Raw genomic sequence first — 25,509 nt, 5'->3', positions numbered from 1 at the left:
ATCTATAACTTTCTCTGCATCTACCCACTGATCTATGGTGTTTCCTATTCCCAACATGAAGTAATACAATTATTATTGCCTTCCAACTGCTGCGTGATTTGACATATAACTTTGTTAATTTGCTCTAGCATGTTTGTAAATATGTTCCATTTCTGTTATCTTGTTTCATCTTCCTTCAATTTAGTTTAGTTTAGAGATACAGCGTGGAAACAGGCCCTTCGGCCCACCGGGTCCACCCCGACCAACGATCTCCACACATTAACATTATCCTACACACACTAGGGACAATTTTTACATTTATCAAGCCAATTAACCTACAAATCTGTAAGTCTTTTGGAGTGTGGGAGGAAACCGAAGATCTCGGAGAAAACCCACGCAGGTCACGGGGAGAACGTACAAACTCCGTACAGACAGCACCCATAGTCAGGATCGAACCCGGGTCTCCGGCGCTGTGAGGCAGCAACTCTACTGCTGCGCCACCGTGCCGCCCTAATCATTTGCTCCAATCATTTTCAGAGTCCACGAAACACTTTTGTTTTATTGACCACCTTTTCATCTTTCCTTTCTTTGATATGTGGAAAAATAAACTAAACTCTTAATCTCCTGGCTTATCCTTTGCTCACAATCCACGTCTTTATCTTGTTTGTTCATGTTCTCCTGCGCCTCTAAGGCACCTTGAGATTTCTCTGTATAGGTTATTTTAGTTGATAGTAAATACAAAGTGTTCTGTGCACTAGTAACTCTGCATAGCGTTATTAATAATACTCTTGCACTAAATATCCAGGGAAGAGTTTGCACAACTGGCAGGAAATTATTTGGTTGAACCCGAGAGATCATATTGAGAAACAACGGCCAATGTTGATGTTTCTCATTCGACAATTATTGTTTATTATCTTGGACCATCTCACCATTGGCTTTTATTTTCTGTCATAAAGTCATGAATACTTTATGGATTCATTGACCACCATAATTGGGACCATTCGAATCAGCTGCCTACACCGAGCAAAGAAAAAACTACCGGAGGCTCTCAGAACTCAGAGAATGTTCGTAACGCGTCCGTAGGAGGCCGTAGGAGTCCGTAGATATATCATAGCAGCTCGTTATGTCAGCCATAGGTACATAGACACATAGAAACATAGAAAATAGGTGCAGGAGTAGGCCATTCGGCCCTTCGAGCCTGCACCGCCATTCAATATGATCATGGCTGATCATCCAACTCAGTATCCTGTACCTGCCTTCTCTCCATACCCCCTGATCCCTTTAACCACAAGGGCCACATCTAACTCCCTCTTAAATATAGCCAATGAACTGGCCTCAACTACCTTCTGTGGCAGAGAATTCCACAGATTCACCACTCTCTGTGTGAAAAATGTTTTTCTCATCTCGGTCCTAAAAGATTTCCCCCTTATCCTTAAACTGTGACCCCTTGTTCTGGACTTCCCCAACATTGGGAACAATCTTCCTGCATCTAGCCTGTTCAACCCCTGATAAATTTTGTAAGTTTCTATAAGATCCCCCCTCAATCTTCTAAATTCTAGCGAGTACAAGCCGAGTCTATCCAGTCGTTCTTCATATGAAAGTACTCGGGGCATCAGGTAAGTCGGGACGTTTTTTCCAGCATGACAAAAAATGTTCACGAGTAAAATGATAGTCGGGAGGAGAAAAATTGCAACATTTAATGCGCCGAGTACCTACGGCTGGCATAACGAGCCGCTATGATATATCTACATACTCCTACGGACCCGTTACGAACATTCTCCGAGTTTGAATCAAGGGGAAAACTCGGGAGAATTTGTGAGCAGCTCGGGAAAGTGGGACAGGCCCTTTACTGAAGCTGAACCCTACAAAATATTTGGTCTAACATCCTTCCCAGTGCTCTGAACCACCAGGCTTTGACCAGTCTATTTACTGAGCTGCCGTCCCCAAAAAAGATCTTAACTCCTCTTTTCCCAACATCTGAACTGCTGACCAAATAATACATTTCCTGCCCTTCAACCAACAGAGTTAAACATATTATTTACTCATATGTTTCCTACTGCCTTTTTGGACTATAGACTTAAGAGATACAGCACGGAAACAGGCACTTCGGCCCACCGAGCCAGCGCCGACCAGCGATCTCCATACACTAACACTATCGTACACACTGTATAAACTCCATACAGACAGCACCCGTAGTCAGGATTGAACCCAGTTCTCTGCGCTGTGAGCAACTCTACCGCTGTGCCACCCTTTTTAGAACTGGCATCGAGCTTCATCTGCCTAAAGTGCCCATAGCCCTGACTTCAACTTTCCTTTTCTCTTCAATGTCTTCATTTGGGAACATCTTTAATCTCTCTAACCCCCCCCCCCCCCCCCCCCACACACACACCTGTCTATCACCTCACTAGGGGCATGCAGTATTTTCTGTAACAATAGTTAATGTTTAATATCGCTTTTCAATCTGCAGCCTTTGGCAGTTTGTTGCAGGATCAGCTGCCTATGTCTGGGGAGAAAGAATAGGCAACTCAGATAAATTGCACAGCTTTCAAAGCTGTGGCACATGTTTAACTGGCCAGGAGGTCATTATGTGTTCCATGAAAACCTGCTTAAAGAATGGGATTAGTCTCATCTGGCCCTTCTATGCTATATCCTGTCAAATCTCGTTAAGTGTAGCAGCTCCACTGCTGTTGGGTCATCCCTGACCCCAAACCCTTCTCCATTAGAAAACTCTTTAATTTAATCTCCACACCTCTGTTACATCCATTGCTGGCACAAACCCATCTGTCTCTGAATCCCTCACAGAAGTCTGGACTCAATTGCTTCAGTGCTGAATTAGTTAGGGATTCCTTATTGGAATGGGTATTCTAAATGTGTGCCAGCACTGGTGGAATTTGAATCACAAATGTCAATTCACCAGCATAATGGCAGGGAATCCCTGCATGATCATGCTCTTTGCTGCTCTGTGATGGTGTCCAACAACGAAGAGGAATGACAAATGTGGCTGCATCTGCCAGGATGTTTTAGGGTGTCGTAGCGGTAGAACTGCTACCTTACAGCGCCAGAGACCCGGGTTCGATCCTGACTACGGGTGCTTGTCTGTAAGGAGTTTGTACGTTCTCCCCGTGACCTGCGTGGGTTTTCGCCGAGATCTTCTGTTTCCTCCCACACTCCAAAGACGTACATGTTTGTAGGTTAATTGGCTTGGTGTAAATGTAAAATTGTGTGCGTAGGATAGTGCCAGCGTGCGGGGATCGCTGGTCGGTGCGGACTCTGTGGGACGAAGGGCCTGTTTCTCTAAAACGAAAAACTACAACTTTGAATTCTGTTTGGTCTGACTTAGGCAGGGATGTGTAAGAGTGCATTTACCCAGATGTAGCTGTGTACTGGTGGTTCTGTTTGGAACAGCCACCTCGATTTGGCCCATTGTCAACATACAGTGACTTATTCTAATCAACATTGCATCTATAAGTGCCAGTTATCATTAAGTATCTGGCCAAGTTAATAGTTAAAATTGTGAATGTTTATCCACAGTTATCAGCTGTTGTCAATTGGCGAAGATGAGCTATAATGCGATCAATGAAAAGCCAGAGGAGGCTGTGAAATGCGGATCCATGCCAAGACTATGTGTGGTCTTCTGGATCAGAACTGGAGGATTGATAGAGGTTGAGGGAAGAGCAGTTGATAAGCATAATATTGTGAATATAATGGGAATTTAAAAAAAACGATCACCATTTTAACCCAGCAGAATTCTCCTGAAGAAAATTAATGCTATACTGTATATTTAGGGATCTCGGATTGTGCAGAACTTAAAAAGATTGGGTGAAAAAAAAGCCACACAAAGTGGTGAGATCTATCCAAGGAAGAATGATACTGTGAATGACACATTATTTTTGATTCTTTTCTCACTTCTTCCACCCTGTCAAACATTGATTGCCGGGGTTTTTTTTTAACTGATGTTTTGTTCTTGTGTGCTGACTGCCATCTGAATTTTGCTGTCACTACTTATCTGCTGCGTAGGATACGTAGGATCTTTTTTTCTTAGTAAAGTGGATGACCTCACATTATATTCCCTTTTATGCCCATGTCCTTTCACTTAGCCTGTCTCTATCCCCCCTAGAGCCTCTTTGTGTGCATCTCACAATTCTCTCTGCCACCTATTATCAGCAAACTTGGATAAAAAGATCGAAGGTATTGTATAGATTAGGCCCCAGCACTAAACCCTGGGGCATCCCACTGGGACTGGCTTTTTCAACCCAAAAGCGCAAGGGGAGGAGGGGGAAGGAGAAAGAGGGAAATGGGTTCATATCCAGATGGGGTACAAGGAAGAGTAGGGGGAACAAATGTGTGGAAGAGGGGGAAAAGGGAGGAGAGGGGTGTTTGTAGGTTGTTTATCTAAATTGGAGAATTCAATGTTCATATCATTGGGTTGGAAGCTACTCAAACAGAAAATGAGGTGCTGATCTCCCAGTTTGTGTATAGCCTCCCTCTGGCAATAGGGGCCCAGGACAGCAAGATCAGTATTTGAATGTGAGGGGGACCCTTAAAATGTTTGCAACTGAGAGATCCAGCAGGTCTTCGCAGTCTGAGCTCAACTGTTTGCCTTGTAATCTTGGTCTCACCGATGTAAAGGTCGCCACATTGTGAGAATATAATCAGTTTACTGCTTGTTAACTCTTAAATCCATATTGGTATTTTGAACCTAATGCCATGCAATCTCATTTTGAGTGGCAATTTTTATTGAAGGACTTCTGAAAGTTTAATGTACGCTTGCAAACAATTTATCTGTATCTGTTCTTGTGTTGAGAGGTGCTCGAGGACATTTTAATCTACTAAGGATGCTCGCTAAGTTGTTATTTATGTGTTGCATTATGTGAAGGACTTCTGTATTTGTGATAGCAGAGGGTGATGGAAAAGCAGAAACATTTTGATGTGTTTCTTTGAAAGACCTGTATAACTCATTCACAACAGCGACATTTGTGGGTCATAAATAACGGACGCACTTGCATTTAAGCAATGCTTTGCATGTCCTCAGGATGTCTCAAAGCGATTCATAGCCCACCATGCCCACTTTCCTACGTGGTACTGTCATAAAGTTGGGGGGCATGCCAGCTAATTTGAGAACATGGGAGTGAGCTAAATGAGAAGCAACTTGATTTTGCCATCTCTCCCTCTGTCCAAGTTCCTCTTCTCACCCAGCAAACCGCTAACATTGGCCTGTTCCCTTTATCATTGTTACTTTTTTGCATATCTTCCATTCATTTGTTCTGCATCTCACTACATCACTGTCTATATCTCTTGTTGCCCTTTCCCCTGACTAGTCTGAAGAAGGGTCTTGACCCGAAACGCTACCCACTCCTTCTCTCCAGAGATGCTGCCTGTCTCGCTGAGTTACCCCAGCATTTTGTCTCTATCTTTGGTTTAAACCAGCATCTGCAGTTCCTTCCTACACATGATTTTGCCAATGTCTGCTGAGGGATAACAACTAGCTCGGATACAGAGCGAGCACCACCAGCTTTTTAATGTCCACCTTAGAGGATCTAGGTTTAATGCCTCATCTAAAGACAATATCCCGAACATTAAAGCAATCTCTTACTAGTGTAAACTTGGATAACATACTCGTCTCTAAATTGGAATTTGAATCCCTTCTATAAGAGGCATTTCTTAATGCTAACATTCAGGAGAAATGCAATAGATATTTACTGAGCGCAGCTAATAGAGCTGTAACAAGGGTTTGATCCTGACCTCCACCGCTGATCTGTGTGGGTTACAAGATTAATTGTCCTCTATTAACTGTCATATGTGTGTGCATGAGTTGTTTGATGGTCAATATGGATTTGATTGACCAAAGGACCGGTTTCTACCCAGTATCTCTCTATATCTCTGACGATGACTCTAATAAGTTGTTAATAAAGTTAAAGATGAAACCCTGGCAGACAGTGAGTCAAGCTAGGTATGTTAGAATGTGTGGCAGGCAGGAAGAGGCAGAGATATGGGAACACTAAAGCTGTGCCACTGAGCTAAAGGGCCTGTCCCACGTACGTGTCCTTGGCACGCAAATTACGCGACCTTGTGGTCGCGTTGAGCCGTGACGGTCCCGCGAAGGTCGGGCGCGATTCCATGCGTACGCACAGCCGTCTGGAGCGCGTGACGTCATTTGAAGATGGACACAAAGCTGGAGTAACTCAGCGGGACCGGCAGCATCTCTGGAAAGAAGCAATGGGTGACGTTTCGTGTTGAGACTCTTCTTCAGTCTGAAAAGAAGGGTCTTGAGGCGAAACATCACCCATTGCTTCTCTCCAGAGATGCTGCCGGTCCCGCTGAGTTACTCCAGCATTTTGTGTCCATCTTCAATTTTTTTGGCCCCGGTCTGGGAGTAGAAATGGGGGCGGATCCGGACCGCAACGGCCGTGAGCCCCAGGCCGAGTTCGGCGATCGTTTGCCTGCTTCTGCTGCTGTTGGAGGTGAGACGTTGCGTCGCACCAGGGTCTTGGGCCTGTCCCACTTTGGCCGTCAGGCCGTTGGCGCGCGAAGATTTTGTTCGCTACAACATTTTCGGAGCCCCGCGTGATGTCGCACACAACTACATACCCCTCCGCGCTTCTCAGTGGGACCGGCCCTGCGCGGCCATACGGTGCCCGGAGGTCGCGTAATTTGCGTGCCAAGGACACGTAAGTGTGACAGGCCCTTAAAGGTTTATGGGAGAGGATTTTTTGTGAGTGTTCAAAGATCGATTTGCAACTTTTACTTGGCTATAGATGTTATTGAGTAGTCTGTCAACATATATGTGCTTAAAGAGTAACAATATCCAGATACAGATAAAATAGTTGCTTCTTTTAAACAAATTCATGTTTTCTAAGTTCAGATAGTTTGGTGCTTGGTAAAATGTAAAAAATGTTTATCAATCATTAACTGAGTTGAAGTTTCAGCTGACATTGCTCTTTTAAAATGACCTTTTTGTTATGTGCGTAAACTAACACTGCTCTGCTGTTTTTTCTTCCGTGGCCTTGAGAAAATGACGAATCTTTTGTTTTGCCGAGACTCATGTAACATGAATTACAAGCTACCCATTGGTAATGCACATAGGGAATCGAGGCCAAAGTAAACTTCAGGTGGTGTGGTTACGGACAAAGGGGATATTTGGTTAAGTAGTGCAAATATTATTCGATCTTTATATTAAAACCATAGATTCTCCCTTATTTTTATATTCTTAATGTCAAATACATCATTTGTATTACAAATCTAGGAGTGCAGGTGCATGGTCCCTTGAAGGTGGACTCACAGGCAGATGGGGTGGTCAAAAAGGCTTATTGGCACATCGGACAAAAAGTTACACTAATAAAGTTTATATTTGAATCTGAGCCAATTCTGACTTGGTACATGCCATTGAAAGATTTATAATGGATAGCACAGGTTTCGAAGGATATGGGCCAAACGCAGGCAGATGGGACAAGTCTTTAGTCGGCTTGGGCAAGTTGGGCCAAAGGGCCTGTTTACACACTATGACTCTAATTGCCATTGGCCTGCAATGTCATGAATGTAATTGTTTAGATGGTTGCACGACAAAATCCTCCTACCACTTATCTCAATATCTTATCTCTAAATTAGGGAGTCTGCACTGCCACCAGGATCGATGTACCTAACCTGCCCGCAATGTCCGACCCAATGTATGAAAGCGTTTTTGCAAAGTGTATAGATTCTCTGCATTGATCTAAATTTTTATTGCATTTAATTAATTCTTTGTTTTTCTTGCTTTTTTAAACCAGGTTTCAAGTGTCCAGTGTGCCTAAAGTTTGTTTCCACGGACGAAATGGACTTGCACCTTGTAATATGCCTGACCAAACCAAGGGTGACCTATAATGGTAAGGAGTTCATTTTGTTGAGCGCACTCATTGTGATCTTATATATAGCGGGCGCCGCACGATGGCTGCCTCGTCAACGGTCTTTCTTTTCCTTCTTTGTGTTTTTAGTTTGTTGTAAAATGTATGTTTTAGTTTATCTTTAGTTTTGTATTATGTAGGGGATGGTGGGGGTAACTTTTCTTATATCTTTCCTCGACGGAGATGCAACTTTTTTTGTGTCGTATCTCCGTCCGCACTGCGGCCTAACATTATGGAGTTGGCGGCCTCTTGCTGGGACTTCTAGAGCTCCAAAAATGTGGAGCCTGTGGACTTTAACACAGGACTGCTGGTTTTGTACATTGGGGCTGTTAGCTATATGGAATTGCTCCTGCCTTGGACATGTGGCTCAGATATACACTGTGCTTTGCAAAAACAGCAAAAACATTAATCCTAAGAGTTTTACCGCTGCTACTATTTATGAACAAGTTATTCAGGAAGCATCACATATTAGTGGGGTAAGGCGCTGGTTTCAGATAGTGATGATGAAATGGCACAGAACGACTATCGTCTTGTTTATGGGGTTCCCCAGAGTGACTGTGAGGTGTAAGGAAGGAAATTATAAAGCGGGCCCTCAAGGATGGTAATCTCTGGATAACTTCCAGTACTACATGCCAGTGAGAGTAAGAATAAAAATCTGGGAAAGATGAATGTGTGGCTCAGAAGCTGGTGCGGGACCATCGATATCTCCTTTGGAGCAGAGGGGGGACCTGTACAAGAAGGATGGGTCGCACCTGAACCTGAGGGGTACCAATATCTTGGCGGGGTGATTTGCCAGAGCTACTCGGGAGGGTTTAAGCTAGTCTGGCAGGGGTGGAACCTGGAGGCAATAGTGAGGTACAGTCAATGAGAAGGTAAAAGTAAATACAGAAATGAATGAGAGAAAGTTCCATAGACAGGACAGGCAGGATAATGGCAGAGAGTGAAGAAAATATGATGGTTTAAACTGTATTTATTTTAATATAAGATGCCTGACAGGTAAGGCAGATAAACTCGGAATGGATAGGAACATGAGACAGGGATATTATCGCTATTACAGAATTGTGGCTGAGGGAAGGACAGGACTGGAAGGTCAATGTCCCAGGGTACAAATGTTACAAGAGGGCTAGACAATAGACCATAGGTGCAGGAGTAGGCCATTCGGCCCTTTGAGCCAGCACCGCCATTCAATGTGTACCTGAATATATGATAAAGGTGGAGGCAAGAGGAGGAGGGAGAGTTGTATTTTTAATGAGGTAGAACATCATGGTGATATGTGGAGAAGATATTACTGGGTGGTTGTCCAGTGAGGCTCCATGGGTGAAACTAACAAAAATAAGACGGGATGATCACTTTGTTGGAATCCAACAGGATAGTCAGCAGGAGCGAGAGGAGAAAATATGGGTTGATGAAAGATAGCTGTAATAATAATAGTGTGGTTACAGTGGAGGACTTTAACTCTCCAAATATTGACTACAAGTGCTGAGGGCTTAAACTGGATAGATTTTGTTAAATGTGTTCAAGAATGAATGTTCAATCAATATACAGACAGCTCTACAAGACAAAGACAAAACCTGATCTCCACATGGGAAAGGGCAAGGGAGATCACTGATGTATTAGCATGGAAGCATTCTGGAACCAGTGGTCTGTGGAGTTCTCTGTCTCAGAGGGCGGTGGAGGCCAGTTCTCTGGATACTTTCAAGACTTTCAAGAGAGAGCTAGATAGGGCTCTTAAAGATAGCGGAGTCAGGGGATATGGGGAGAAGGCAGGAACGGGGTACTGATTGGAGATGATCAGCCATGATCACATTGAATGGCGGTGCTGGCTCGAAGGGCCAAATGGCCTACTCCTGCACCTATTGTCTATTGTCTATTGACATAATTCTATTAGTCCTAAATAATTATCAATAAGGGGAGGAGTGGTCCAAAAGAATCCTAAATTGGGGCAAGGCTAATCTGGATGATATTAGATGGGGACTTTCAGAAGTTGATTAAGGAAGGCTGTTTGCAGGTAAAGGGATATCTGGTAAGTGGGAGGCTTTTAAACATGATCCAACGAGAGTTCAGGGGTTGCATGTTCCTGCTACAGTGAGGGGCAAGGGTGGCAGCAGTAGGGAATCCTGGAAGTCAAGAGGTAACTGAGGTGCTGGTTAAGAAAAAGGAGACATATGCTAGGTACAGACAGCTGGGATCAAGTGAATCCTTTGAGGAATTCAGGGTGTGGAGTAGTCAAGTCAAGAGAGTTTATTGTCATGTGTCCCTGACAGGACAATGAAACTCTTGCTTTGCTTCAGCACAACAGAACATAGTTGGCATTGACTACAAAACAGATCAGTGTGTCCATATACCATTACATAAGTAAATACACACATGAATAAATAGACTGATAAAGTGCAAATAACAGATAATGGGTGAATTTCTGGAATTCTCTGCCACAGAGGGTAGTTGAGGCCAGTTCATTGGCTATATTTAAGAGGGAGTTAGATGTGGCCCTTGTGGCTAAAGGGATCAGGGGGTATGGAGATAAGGCAGGGATGGGATACTGAGTTGGATAATCAGCCATGATCATATCGAATGGTGGTGCAGGCTCGAAGGGCCGAATGGCCTACTCCTGCACCTATTTTCTATGTTTCTATGTTTCTATGATAGGAAAGGTTTGGAGGGATGTGGCCAGGTGCTAGCAAGTGGGACAAGGGTGTTGGGCCGAGTGGCCAGTTTCCATGCAGCATTGTTCTATGCCTCTATGTTTCCATTTCGTGTGCATGTACACACCATTTGCCACTGTGGTTCAGCTGATCATGGAAAGCAGTTAAAGCTGCTGAAATATGGCAATACTAGTCAAGGTTGAAATCTAAATAGAGGCTTGCACCGGTGGAAAATTTAATCCTATCCTGCGGGAAGCAGCAATTTGTCTGAGTAGTTTATTTGTTTGCTATTTCCGTCTCTTCATTCTTGTCTTCTGGAAACTGGCTTTTAACATCATTTGAAAGTTTGTGAATTGGGTTTGATCTTGCAGTGTGGGCGTTTCATTCCATTTTCATCACTGTTTCTTCCTTCAGTTTTTAGATATTGCCTCTTGTGCTTTTGTGGCAGCCTGGTCATATCGGGTCCACAGATATCTCTTGGGTTGCTGTCACATTTGCATTTAGTTTAAGAAGGAACTGCAGATGCTGGAAAATCGAAGGTAGACAAAAGTGCTGGAGAAACTCAGCGGGTGCAGCAGCCTCTATGGAGCGAAGGAAATAGGCAACGTTTCGTCCCGAAACGTTGCCTATTTCCTTCGCTCCATAGAGGCTGCTGCACCCGCTGAGTTTCTCCAGCACTTTTGTCTACCTTTGCATTTAGTTTAGTTTGGTTTAGAGATACAGCACGGAAACAGGCCCTTCGGCCCACCGGGTCCATGCCAACCGGCAATCCCCGCACACCTACAGCATCCTGCACACCGGGGACGATTTGCAATCATACCACGCCAATTAAACAACAAACCTGTATGTTTTTGGAGTGTAGGAGGAAATCGGAGATCCAGGAGAAAACCCACACAGGCCACGGGGAGAACGTACAAACTCCCCAGAGACAAGCAACAGGAGTCACGAACAAACCCAGGTCTCTGGCGCTGTAAAGGGCCTGTCCCACGAGCATGCGACTGCGTGCGGCAAGCGCGTCCAAACGGGAAGCGGGGGCCGCGCGGAGGTCGAGTGATCCCCGTACAGGGCCGGTCCCACCAGCATGCGACTGCGTGCGGCGAGCGCGTCCAAACTGGAAGTGGGGGCCGTGCGGAGGTGGAGTGAGTGATGTGAAGTTCGAGCGAAGTCCGCGGGAAGTTCGCGCGAAGTCCGCGGGAAGTTCGCGCGTGACTTACGGCGTCAAGACGTTGCGCACGCCCATCGAGGCGGTGCGTACGGTGTCGAGGCGGCTGCGCCACAACTCCATACGGCTCCGGCGATCGAAGTGGGACCGGCCCCGCGAGGCCGTACGGCTCAAGCGACCACGTTAGGTCGCGCTTGCCGCATGAAGTCGCATGCTCGTGGGGCAGGCCCTTAAGGCAGCAACTCTACCGCTGTGCCACCGTGCCCCCCATTGTTCAGGCTCGGGATATGTTGGAGTTGTGACAAGGAGTTGTCTCAGAGGATTTGTATATCTTCTGTAGACACTGAGAGATCAGCTAATACCTAGTAATCAAAAATACCTTTCCTCTTGTGCAAGATTGAATGTTTATGACAGCAGAGTATTTTCCATGACAATTATTGCATGATTACATAGAACAAGACAGCAGAAAAACAGCCCCTTTGTTCTGTGCTAAACATGATGCCAAGATAATCTAATCTCATCTGTCTGTACATGATCTAGAATCCTCCATTCCCTCCATGTGCCCATAATAAAAGCATCTTAAACATCACAATTGTATCTGCCTCTCCACTGGCCCTTGCAGCACATTCCAAAACCCACCACCCCTGTGCATAGAAAATATATTTTGCCCCGCACATCTCCTTTAATCTTTTTCCCTCAAACCTTAAAGCTATACCATCCTGCCTTTGATATTTGCACTCTGGAAAAAGGTTCCAATTGTCTACTCTATCTATGCCTCTCATAATGTTATTTACTTATATTAGGTCACCCTTCAACCTTCAGCATTCCAGAAAAAACAGTCCAAATCTGCACAACCTATCCTTCTAGGTAATGTCCACTAATCCAGGCATCATTCTGGTAAAGGTACACAAAATAGCTGGGGAAACTCAGCGGGTGCAGCAGCATCTATGGAGCGAAGGAAATAGGCGACGTTTCGGGCCGAAACCCTTCTTCAGACTGATATTAGGTCTTCATTCTGGTAAACATCTTTTGCACCCTCTCCAAAGTCTTCATGTCCGGGATGAATATTAATGATCTGGATGAGGGAATTGAAGGCAATATCTCCAAGTTTGCGGATTACACTAAGCTGGGGGGCAGTGTTAGCTGTGAGGAGGATGCTAGGAGACTGCAAGGTGACTTGGATAGGCTGGGTGAGTGGGCAAATGTTTGGCAGATGCAGTATAATGTGGATAAATGCGAGGTTAATGTGGCAAAAACAGGAAAGTAGACTATTATCTGAATGGTGGCCGATTATGAAAAGGGGAGATGCAGCGAGACCTGGGTGTCATGGTACACCAGTCATTGAAAGTGGGCGTGCGGGTGCAGCAGGCAGTGAAGAAAGCAAATGGTATGTTAGCTTTCATAGCAAAAGGATTTGAGTATAGGAGCAGGGAGGTTCTACTGCAGTTGTACAGGGTCTTGGTGAGACCACACCTGGAGTATTGCGTACAGTTTTGGTCTCCAAATCTGAGGAAGGACATTATTGCCATAGAGGGAGTGCAGAGAAGGTTCACCAGACTGATTCCTGGGATGTCAGGACTTTCATATGAAGAAAGGCTGGATAGACTCGGCTTATACTCGCTAGAATTTAGGAGATTGAGGGGGGATCTTATAGAAACTTACAAAATTCTTAAGGGGTTGGACTGGCTAGATGCAGGAAGATTGTTCCCGATGTTGGGGAAGTCCAGGACAAGGGGTCACAGCTTAAGGATAAGGGGGAAATCCTTTAAGACCGAGATGAGAAAAACATTTTTCACACAGTGAGTGGTGAGTCTCTGGAACTCTCTGCCACAGAGGGTAGTTGAGGCCAGTTCATTGGCTATATTTAAGAGGGAGTTAGATGTGGCCCTTGTGGCTAAAGGGATCAGGGGGTATGGAGAGAAGGCAGGTACGGGATACTGAGTTGGATGATCAGCCATGATCATATTGAATGGCAGTGCAGGCTCGAAGGGCTGAATGGCCTACTCCTGCACCTATTTTCTATGTATCTATGTCCTTCCTGTAATTAGGCAAAAAGAACTGCACGCAATAATCCATATGTTTCTCCGACCAGAAAGCACTGCAGAGGGTGGTGAAAACTGCCCAACGCATCACCGGTTCTTCACTCCTCTCCGTTGAGTCTGTCCAGAGCAAGCGATGTCTGTGAAGGGCGCGCAGCATCGTCAAGGACTGCTCTGACCCCTGCCACAGACTGTTTACCCTCCTTCCATCTGGGAATCGCTACAGGTCTCTCCGTTCTCGGACCAGCAGGTCCAGGAACAGCTACTTCCCTGCGGCTGTTACACAACTTAACTCTGCACCTTGGTGATTGCCAGTCACCCCCCCCCCCCCCGGACACTCCTTCCCCCAGAAAATTGCACTAATGTATGTACGTATATATATTCTGCTGTTCATTATTCTATGTTCGCTCTTCTAGGGAGATGCTAACTGCATTTCGTTGTCTCTGTACTGTACACTGCACAATGACAATAAAGATTGAATCTGAATCTGAATCTGAATGTGGGCTAACTAAAGCCCTAGAAAGCTGCCTCATGACTTCCTGATCCAATGCCCCAGCAATGAAGGCAAGCATACCAATCTATCTACTTGTGTTGCCACTTTCAGAGAGTCATGGACTTGGACACCTCTGTGCATCAATACTGTTAATGGTCTTGCCATGCAACCTCCCAAAGTGCAACACCTCACACTTGCTCGCATTAAACACCATCTGCCATTTCTCTGCCCGGTTTTGCAGCTAGGTCCACGTGAAGATTCCAGTTCCTTCAGGAGCAACAAAGAAATAATTGATTCCAGAGACTCTTCAGTTTGATTTGGCTACGTTCACTTAGTGTTGGTAATAATAGTGCTTTCTGTGGCTTAAATATTAAACACCCTTTCAACATTGATATTCCCAGGCACTGCTTGTGAAAAAAACATATTTGCTCTAAGTGTTTATTTGCTTGCTATCCAGTCTATCTAATTGTTTCTTTCCACTCTAACTGCCTTGTTCTGATTTTGTTGATGTCTTTATCGCTTCTCCCAGACTCATTTTTCTCTCCCTGACTTGTGTCGTAATTGGTTAGATTCAGGCAACAATGAGACAAAAAGGTTTTATTTGAGAAAGATACACAGAATATTTACTTCTGGAAATTGTCCCCACTCAAGCTAATCATTGAATCTTTACTTTCTTACACACATTTGAAGGCACTGAAAACATGTTGATTTGGTCATTATGGTGCCTCATGTTTTATGCTTGGAGAGGAAACATTTAAATTAAGCCAATAAATTGATTTTCTTTTCCATTGCTGTGCACTATAAATAATTTCTTATAGAAACATATAAAATTCTTAAGGGATTGGACAGGCTAGATGCAGGAAAATGTTCCCCATGTTGGGGGAGTCCAGAACCAGGGGTCACAGTTTAAGAATAAGGGGTAGGCCATTTAGGACTGAGATGAGGAAAAACTTTTTCACCAAGAGAGTTGTGAATTTGTTGAATTCTCTGCCACAGGAGGCCAATTCACTGGATGTTTTCAAGAGAGAGTTAGATATATCGCTTAGGGTTAACGGAACCAAAGGATATGCAAGACCGGGGTACTGATTTTGGATGATCAGCCATGATCATATTGACTGGCTCAAAGGGCTGAATGGCCTACTCCTGCACCTATTTTCTATGTTTCTATTTTTTATTTATGTTGGATAATACTTAACATTTTAAAAGATGATCGGCTGCTGAAAAACTCCAGAATACTACATGGGTGCATTGTGGTGCGGTGTAGCTCGTAGACCGGCTGCTTCACCGCTCCAACGACCAGAGTTCAATCCTAAGCTCTGGTGCTGACTGCATGGAGTTTGCATGTTCTGCTTATGATTGCGTGGGCTTCCTCCAGGTGCTTTGATTTCTCTTTAAATCCCAAATCCACACTAGTTGCTAGTTTAAATGTCCACTGTAAATGTCTTTAGTCATAGAGTGATACAGTGTGGAAACAGGCCCTTCGGCCCAACTTGCCCACACCGGCCAAGATGTCCCAGCTACACTAATCCCACCTGTCTGCGCTTGGTCCATATCCCTCCAAACCTGTCCTATCCATGTACCTGTCTAACTGTTTCTTAAACGTTGAGGTCGTCTCAACCTCAACTACCTCCTCTGGCAGCTTGTTCCATACACCCTCAGATTACTATTAAATCTTTTCCCCTTCACCTTAAACCTATGTCCTCTGGTCCTCGATTCCCCTACTCTGCATCTACCCGATCTATTCCTCTCATGATTTTGTACACCTTGATTTTATCATGATTTTATCTGATATCATGATGACATGATTTTATACCTTAGAAGGATGAGGAAGAATTTCATTAGTCAGAGGGTGGTGAATCTGTGGAATTCATTGCCACAGAATTTTGTGGAGTCCAAGTCAACTAATATTTTATAGTGGAGGTAGCTTCTTGATTAGTACGGGTGTCAGGGGTTATGGGATGAAGGCAGGAGAATGGGGTTGAGAGGGAGAGATAGATCAGCCATGATTGAATGGCGGAGTAGACTTGATTGGCCAAATGGCCTAATTCTGCTCCTATAATTTAGGAACTTATAGATCCCTTCGGTGGGGTTGGGATGAACTTGATGGGCCGAAGGGGCCCATGTCTGTGTTGTACCTCTGTAATACTGCAATCCTATGATACATTCAGATCTCAACATGTACTGATGTCAAAAAGGAAATGCAACATTGTTCCACGAGCAGGTCTCAATCCAGGAGACTTTAATGCAGCTTCCCAACAACAAAACCCTTTGTACCCTTCTCTGTTAGGAAAATGGCACAGTTTAAATCCCCTTATCGGGGTTTCGTAGCCATAGAGCGAGTGGATGGGAGGCTCTCCTGTTCCTTTTCCATCCTGATATCCTCCCCTTTATTTTCAAACTATATTACATGAATGCTGATTATGCCAGGCAGGAAAGGTCCACTTTGAAATACATACATCAGGTATCCATGAAAACCAATCAAACCCATGGCCTAAACAAACTCTCGGTCTGAAGAAGGGTCTCTCGACCCAGAACCTCACCTATTTCTTTTCTCCGGAGATGCTGCCAGACCCGCTGAGTTACTCCAACATTCTGTGTCAATCTTCAACGTACAAAGTTTGACAGCCATTTCTCTTTATGCATTTGAATAGGATCTATTCAGTATCATCTGCCAAATTTAAAAAAAAATGCTTTGGAACAAGGTTTTCTCATTTTTGTTGACTGCATTAATACAATGTTGACAAATAAAGATTTTGCCAGACTCAGAATTGGATGCTGCATTCAAATCTGAAGTATTAAAATAAAACAATCATTTTGTTATCCTTTGTGAATTAACTTTGCAATGAAAGTCTCGATATAGATAAAGTCTCAGAAGATATACATCCCGTAGAGAAATTGTTTGTCAAATCCATTGGCACAAGGGCTTTTTTTAAGCATGTTAGCTTCAAACAGCAGTGAGATCGATTTGACCTAGTACATTTTGAGTACAACTCTCAGTCCTTGACTTAACATTTTTCTCGCCAGGGTTGCACAGGTTACCAGGGTTACTCTCTCTAATTTAGTCTCTGCAGAATTGTCAAGTTTAGAAGCACATATTTAACATGTTTTCCAGGTTTCAGTAAATAAAAATAGAGACTTTTTCTGACACTTTATTTGCATCCTGATCTATGACCTCTTAAACGTAAGATAGACACAAAATGCTGGAATAACTCAGCGGGATGGGCATCTCCAGAGGGAAGGAATGAAGAAGACTCTGAAGAAGGGTCTCGACCCGAAACGTCACCCATTCCTTCCCTCCAGAGATGCTGCCTGTTCCCGCTGAGTTACTGCTGCATTTTGTGTCTTTCTTTGGTTTAAACCAGCATCTGCAGTTCCTTCCGACACACCTCTTAAACGGAAATGGCTTTCATATGATATTGGTGGTATTTTGTTGCAATTATTTGTGAACGTGTGTGTATCTGACCAACCACCACTTTGCCATAATGGATCTCACTCCACCTCCATGAAAATCAAAATACTGCAGAGGAAGGAAACCTGAAATGAAAACGGGGAAATACTCACCAAGTCGGGCAGCATCTGGTCAAAGATTAATTTCTGACGTTCTAGGTTTGGTGAAGTACCTTTGTCCTGGAAAGATAACATTCTTTCTCTTCCCACAGTTGCTCCCTGACTTGCCATGTATTTTATGTTTATATTTCACTTTATATATCAACAAAATTTCTAAGATTATTTTCCTACCAAGTCCCTGTCTTTTAGTTTATTTTATTTTAGAGATACAGGGTAGAAACAGGCTCTTCAGTTTAGCGAGTCTGCGCTGACTAATGATCACCCCATTCACTAGCACTATCCTACACACTAGGGACATAGAAACATAGAAACATAGAAAATAGGTGCAGGAGTAGGCCATTCGGCCCTTCGAGCCTGCACCGCCATTCAATATGATCATGGCTGATCATCCAACTCAGTATCCCGTACCTGCCTTCTCTCCATACCCCCTGATCCCTTTAGCCACAAGGGCCACATCTAACTCCCTCTTAAATATAGCCAATGAACTGGCCTCAACTACCTTCTGTGGCCGAGAATTCCAGAGATTCACCACTCTCTGCATGAAAAATGTTTTTCTCATCTCGGTTCTAAAAGATTTTCCCTCGATCCTTAAGCTGTGACCCCTTGTCGTGGACTTCCCCAACATCAGGAACAATCTTCCTGCATCTAGCCTGTCCAATCCCTTAAGAATGTTGTAAGTTTCTATAAGGTCCCCCCTCAATCTCCTAGCGAGTACAAACCGAGTCTATCCAGTCTTTCTTCATAAGAAAGTCCTGACAACCCAGGAATCAGTCTGGTGAACCTTCTCTGCACTCCCTCTATGGCAATAATGTCTTTCCTCAGATTTGGAGACCAAAACTGTACGCAATACTCCAGGTGTGGTCTCACCAAGACCCTGTACAACAGCAACAGAACCTCCCTGCTCCTATACTCAATTTACAATCTTTACCGAAACCAATTAACATACACTTTGGAGTGTGGGAGGAAACCGGAGCACCTGGGGAAAACTCACACATTCAGGATCGAACGCCGGATCTCTGGTGCTATAAGGCAGCAACTCTACCGCTGCGCCAGCATGTCACCCATTAAGCTCTGTCTTAAACATTGCTCTTCATCAGTCTAAAGAAGGGTCCTGACCCAAAACATTGTCTATCGATTCCCTGCACAGATGCTGCCTGACTTGCTGAGTTCCCCCAGCACTTTGAGTTTTGCTCAAGATTCCAGCATCTGCAATTTCCTGCGTCTTCATTACACTCGATGCCCAGTATCCACATTCTTATTGGGAAAAGAGCCACAGAAATCAACCACCATCATGTGATAAAAACATTTCTTGATTCCAACCCATAAATGTCCTATCTTCATGATTTTTCTCACTCAAGAGATGTTTTCTAAAAGCAAGAGGAGCAAGATAATTTTATGCATCCTGTTCTCTAGAGCTAACCCTTTAACTTGGAAGCCTTGTGGGCATTGTGAAGCTTTTTGGGTGCTGTACATGTTTACCCTGCATGAACTCACACAACTGCGCTGCTCGCATACCTGGGAATTAAACTGCTTCAAAACTGTACATTCATACTTCACTGAAATTGGTCACACCACAGAATACCCCTTTATTTTGTCTGACATCTGCACTGATGGTAAAGGTAGATTCTTCTCTGAAATGGGAAAGAGTGCTGGCAATACCCAAAAGGATGTGTAGCATCTGTGGAGAGAGAAACAAAGTTACTGTGTGTGTGTAGGAAGGAACTGAGGATGCTGGTTTAAACTGAAGATAGACACAAAATGCTGGAGTAACTCAGCGTGACAGGCAGCATCTCTGAAGAAGGGTCTCGACCCGAAACGTCACCCATTCCTTCTCTCCAGAGATGGTGCCTGTCCCGCTGAGTTACCCAAGCATTCTGTGTTTAATAAAGTTACCATTTCAGGCCATGTCTTTTCTTCAGAATTGGGTCATGTGTGTTTTAAGTTGTACAGAGAGGATGGGGTGGAGAGAACAAAGGGGATGTCTGTAACGGGGTAGAGACTGATGTTTATGCTTCACCTTTAAAAGATTCTTTTCACCAATGATTCATAAGCATTGACTGTTTTGGAGCAGTATGTAGTATAGTTTAGAAAATCCGCGCAGAAAAAGACCCTCCGGCCCACCGGGTCCGCGCCGACCAGTGGTCCCCGCATATTATAACACTATCCTACACACACTGAGGACAATTTACATTTATACAAAGCCAATCAACTTATAAACCTGTACGTATTTGGAGTGTGGGACGAAACCGAAGATCTCAGAGAAAAAGGGGTTGGACAGGTTAGATGCAGGAAGATTGTTGGGGAAGTCCAGAACAAGGGGACACAGTTTAAGGATAAGGGGGAAATCTTTTAGGACCGAGATGAGAATATTTTTTTTCACACAGAGAGTGGTGAATCTGTGGAATTCTCAGCCACAGAAGGTAGTTGAGGCCAGTTCATTGGCTATATTTAAGAGGGAGTTAGATGTGGCCCTTGTGGCTAAAGGGATCAGGGGGTATGGAGAGAAGGCAGGGATGGGATACTGAGTTGGATGATCAGCCATGATCATATTGAATGGCGGTGCAGGCTTGAAGGGCCGAATGGCCTACTCCTACACCTATTTTCTATGTTCCTATGTTTCTAAAGCCCACAAGGTCACGGGGAGAACGTGTACAAACTCCGTACAGACAGGACAGCATATCTAATGTTCATTGGTTGCCGTTAAATGTTCTGCATCTGATTTCACTTTGAACAGATCTTTCCAATTTCTCCAAATGGACGTCCAAAGCCAAAAAGTACAGAGAAGCTGAATATGGGAAAGATTATATAAACAGCTGAGAAGAATAATCTGAAATAACAATGAAATTACATAGCTATTAGTTAAAGACATTCTCTGGTTGGTATTCCATTATTTTTTAAAGACGTCATAGAGATGATTGTCTAGATTAACCAGGATCACAATTGGAATAGGAAACTCTAGTCATGGGAAGAGCGAGAGAGATGAGATATTAGAAAGCCAGAAGCCAAGAGAATGTTTATTTGAGGTTTTTAAAGTAGTGTTCAGTTTAATGAAGTGAAGAATAAACAAAGCCTATATCTTCAGGGTAGGGTGTTACTGGTAAGTCATCAATATCACATTTTCTCGAAGAGTGAGGAGAAAGATTCTGAGAAATATCTTTGCACAGAATATTCCTGGACTATGGAATGCTTTACCATGGAGAATTGAGACAATTTGACCTTACACCATATAGATGCATTTTCAAAAGCTTTTAGGAATGTTTCATCTGTCAGTATAGTGAAAGAAGGATTTATATTTAATTATAATCTATTATAGAAGATGGGGGTAATTTATCCATAATGAATGTTGGTGTGTGACCTTTAGTTAGTTAAGTGTCACAATAGATTGACATGAAGAAATGCATCGTGTGTTTCACAGAAAAACAAGCATTTGTTCCAACCAGTCCATTTAAGTTCCATCTGAGCCTCCTTTATTAAATGCCTTTAATTAGCATAACTAAGTTCAGCCTTCCTATGGAACTGTCTCCTTAAATGTATGTTGCTTCATTTACTTCCTGTGATGGTGAATTTTATATTCTCACCAATTTAGGTAAATAATTTATTTTCTAAATTTGCAATTTGATGCCTTGGTGACTATTTTGTATTCATGGCCTCTAGCCATGGACTTTCCCACAATTAGAACACAATTAGACCCCAATTTGCTCCCAGCCTCCTGTTTTGAATGAGAAGTAGACCCATTCTGTCCTTTCTTTCCTGGTGCATATAATCTCGGAGTTAAGATATGATGTTTCCATTAGTGGGAGAGTCTAGAACTAGCCTCAGAATTAAAGGACATTCTTTTAGGAAGGTGACAAGGAGACATTTCTTAGTCAGAGAATGGTGAATCTGTGGATTTTTTTGCCACAGAAGGCTGTAGAGGCCAAGTTAGTGTTTAAGAAGGAACTGCAGATGCTGGAAAATCGAAGGTAGACAAAGGTGCTGGAGAAACTCAGCGGGTGCAGCAGCATCTAAGGAGCGAAGGAAACAGGCAAAGTTTTGGGCCGAAACCGAGTTAGTGGATATTTTTAAGGCAAAGATAGATAGATTCATGATTAGTACAGGGGTCAGAGGTTATGGGTGGAAGACAGGAGAACAGGGTTAGGAAAGATAGATCAGGCATGATTGAAGGGCGGAGAATACTTGATGGGCCGAATGGCCTAATTCTACTCCTATTCCTTATGACCTTATGATCATTTGTTTGCACTCCAGTGCCTCAATGTTCCATCACCTTTAGTTCCTTGTTGTTGAACATTAAACATTGCTGGGAAAGTAAAGATTTAGTTGATTAGAAGAGAAGCTTCGGACTCTTGCATCAGGCACAAGACGAAGGTTAGGAGAAAATGTGAGGGTGGTGTGATTGATTTCAAAACCAATTCACATTCACAATCTTACCTAAAAGTAATCATAATTTGACCAAAACACTCTCAAATATAATCATTTGTACGATGTCTTTGTTATATCAATTATTAAATGGATTGACAGTAAGATTAATTGAACACAATCTGCACCAAACATAAAATAACTGACAAGGTAATTTGTACACTTTGGTTCCAACACATTCAAAGTGCCTGAAAATGCTAGCATTTTTCAAGAGGACTAGAATAAAAAAACGGGGATGTAATGCTGAGGCTCTACAAGGCGCTGGTCTCCGCATTTGGAATATTGTGAGCAATTTTGGGTCCCATATTTGAGGAAGGATGTGATGGCTCTGGAGAGGGTCCAGAGGAGGTTTACAAGAATTATCCCAAGAATAAGTGGGTTAACCTATGATGAGCGCTTGACAGCACTGGGCCTGTACCCGCTGGACTTTAGAAGGATGAGGGGGCACTCATTGAAACTTACCAAATAGTGAAAGACTTGGATAGAGTGGATGTGGAGACGATGTTTCCATTAGTGGGAGAGTCTGGGACCAGAGGTTATAGCCTCAGAGTTAAAGGACGTTCCTTCAGGAAGAAGATGAGGAGGAATTTATTTCGTCGAATTTGTGGAATTCATTACCACAATGAGGCTGCAGAGGCCGTCAAAGGATATTTTTTAAAGAGATTAATATATTCTTGATTACTACGGGTGTCGGGGATTATGGGGAGAAGGCTGGAGAATAGGTTTAGGAGTGAGAGACAGATCTTGATCGGACGAATGGCTTAATTCTGCTCTTATCACTTATGACATGACCTTATGTTTGTGGTTGAGGTTACTCTTAAAAGAACAAATATAAATGTTGAATTTGTTACCAATTCGGAGAAGCTGCAACTAACGGGTTAACTAAAGGCAGCCAGCTGTAATGACAAAGAAATCTGGGGCTCACATGGAAATGAGATCAATACGATCTAAAGTGGAATATATGTCACGATGGAAGTCACGAGGTATAGCTTGCCTTGGAGCATTCATGAATGAAGATGAAGATTTCTTTAAAAGATGTAGAGTTCCTGAAGGATAAGTAACTTTTAGAATGACATCAGCTGTTACCCATTTCACTCTATAACAATGTTGACTGTTACTTAAATAGGATATCCCCCCCTCCCCCCCCCCAATGTTTTCTCTCCCGCCACTGAGGAGGATAACGTGTACGGACCCTGGAGTTGGTCATTCCAAACATTGCCTGCTTGAACTATACACTTTAAATCTTGCAAAAGTAGATCTAACATTTGCAGAGCAACCTTTTTACACAGAGGGTGGTGAGTGCCTGGAATGTGCTTCCAAGGTTAGTGGTTGAGGCAGATACGATAGTGGCATTTAAGAGGCTTTTGGATAGACGTATGGATATGCAAGGTATGGAGTGATATGAATTATGCGCAGGTAGATAAGAGATGGTTGTAGCATCATGTTCGGCATAAACTTTGTGGGCTGAAGCAGGGGCGGAAATCCCGGGGGGGCCAGAGGGGACACGCCCCCCCCATGTTTTGAGAGATGGGGGACATCCCCCCCCAAGTTTTTGTCATCCAGATTTTAAAACCCGATGAAATCTCCGCTTTCCGCGAGACAGTGGGGGTGAGACTGATGATCGAGGGCACCGATTGGACGAGAGAGACGTCGGTCAGCAGGCAATGGGGCGGGACATGATGATTCAGCGCGGTGATTGGAGGGAGGGAATAGGGGGCGGGGGGACTGAGGATAGAGTGCGGTGATTGGAGGAGGAAGATGTGCCAAAACACTCTCGGCACAGACCTGTGCCTCATCCGCAGCCAGGATCGATCCCGGCCGGCTCTCCGGCGCTGTCCTGAGTTCCCCTCCCCCCCCCCCCCCCACGGGTGGCCAGAGAGGACGGGAGTCAGACGAGCGCGTTGCCCCCAGGCCCACAGCCAGCGCAGAGAAGCAGCGCTAAATCCAGCTCAACTCTGCCTGTCTCGCCAGGTTAACCTGCAACCCTTCCTGGGCTTGCGGGAAATATGGCCAGCATGGAGAAGCAGCGCTGGTGTCCCGTCAGTCCAGACAGGGCTCTAGTTAACCCGGTGAGACAGACAGAGTTGAGTTGCACTTAGTGATGGATTGAGCCTCTGAATCCTCGCGCGCGTGTGTGTGTGTGTGTGTATGCGCGCGTGGCCGCCAAAACAATTGTGTCCCCCGTCCCCTCCATGTTTTGATAGCGAGTTCCGCTCTTGGGTTGAAGGGCCTGTTCTTGTGCTGTATGCTCTATGTGAAGACTTCCTTCTGCAATAATGGGCAACACAACGCTGGGGCCAGACAGGCTCATCTGAATTTTGTGAAAGCGTCATCTAAATACACACAGTGTGTACACAAGCAACTGCAGATGCTAATTTACAAAAAAAAATGCTCAAACTTAAAATGCTAGAATAAGTCAGCAGGTCAGGCAGCATTTCTGGAGAACGTGGATAAGTGACGTTTCAGGTCAAGAGACTTCTTCAGACATGATAAATGTGGTGTGTCTCTGTATGTGTAGGTAGGAACTGCAGATGCTGGTTTAAACCGAAGATAGGCACAAAATGCTGGAGTAACTCAGCGGAACAGGCAGCATCTCTGGAGAGAAGGAACGAGAGAACGAACCTTTTCCTTCCCTCCAGTAATGGTGCCTGTCCCACTGAGTTACTCCAGCATGTTGTGTGTCTCTGTATGTTAGTGTGTTCTTTGATGGCCTGTTATGCTTAGTTCCACCATGTGCACAGAGTTTTGGTAAGTACTTTGTTCAGGAAAGTAGGATCAATTTTCTGATCAAAGTGCACACAAATGCTGCAGCATACCAAAGAATTCTGAGGTTACGAATTTAATTTAGTGAAATTTTCTTTCTTATACATGATCGTCATTAGCAAACAACGTTACATGAATCTTTGTTCGTATAAAGCAATGCCTGCCAACTCTAAAAGAAGAAACTGTAGTATTAATTTCCTATTTGGCAATTCCATCTGATATAACTTCCTTTCTGTAAAGCGTACTGTTATTTTTGGAACTAATTTTCTGGTTATTACGTGTGTGTAGGTCTGTGCGCGTGTGTTTATGTCACGAGTGCTTGTGTCGCCTGATTACCAGTTGCTTGCTATTGCCAATCAGACGGTGTTTACTCTGTTACTACTCAGATTGCTGTCAATAAAGGATGACACCAGAGGAATATTTTTTAGTTTAGTTTAGAGATACAGCGCGGTGACAGGACATTCAGCCCACAGACCGATCAGCAATCTCTGTGCGCTAACACTGTCCTACACACACTAGGAACAATTTGTTTTATAATGATACCAAGCCAATTAATCTACAAACCTGTACA

The 25,509-nt window shown here is 43.9% G+C and overlaps 1 protein-coding gene across 2 annotated transcripts in view; it reads left to right on the top strand.

Annotated features, from left to right (window-relative positions):
• The window catches only part of znrf2 (zinc and ring finger 2), a 232,518-nt gene that overhangs the window by 121,110 nt on the left and 85,899 nt on the right, over positions 1–25,509 (top strand). For both annotated transcript variants that reach the window (XM_033016838.1, XM_033016833.1), the window contains exon 2: positions 7,743–7,838. In XM_033016838.1, coding sequence (XP_032872729.1) covers positions 7,743–7,838 — 96 coding nt within the window. The remainder of the gene's footprint in view (positions 1–7,742; positions 7,839–25,509) is intronic.

This window comes from Amblyraja radiata, chromosome 2 (assembly GCF_010909765.2).
Source record: "Amblyraja radiata isolate CabotCenter1 chromosome 2, sAmbRad1.1.pri, whole genome shotgun sequence".
Lineage (NCBI taxonomy): Eukaryota > Metazoa > Chordata > Chondrichthyes > Rajiformes > Rajidae > Amblyraja > Amblyraja radiata.
This window is presented reverse-complemented; position numbering and strand designations above follow the sequence as displayed.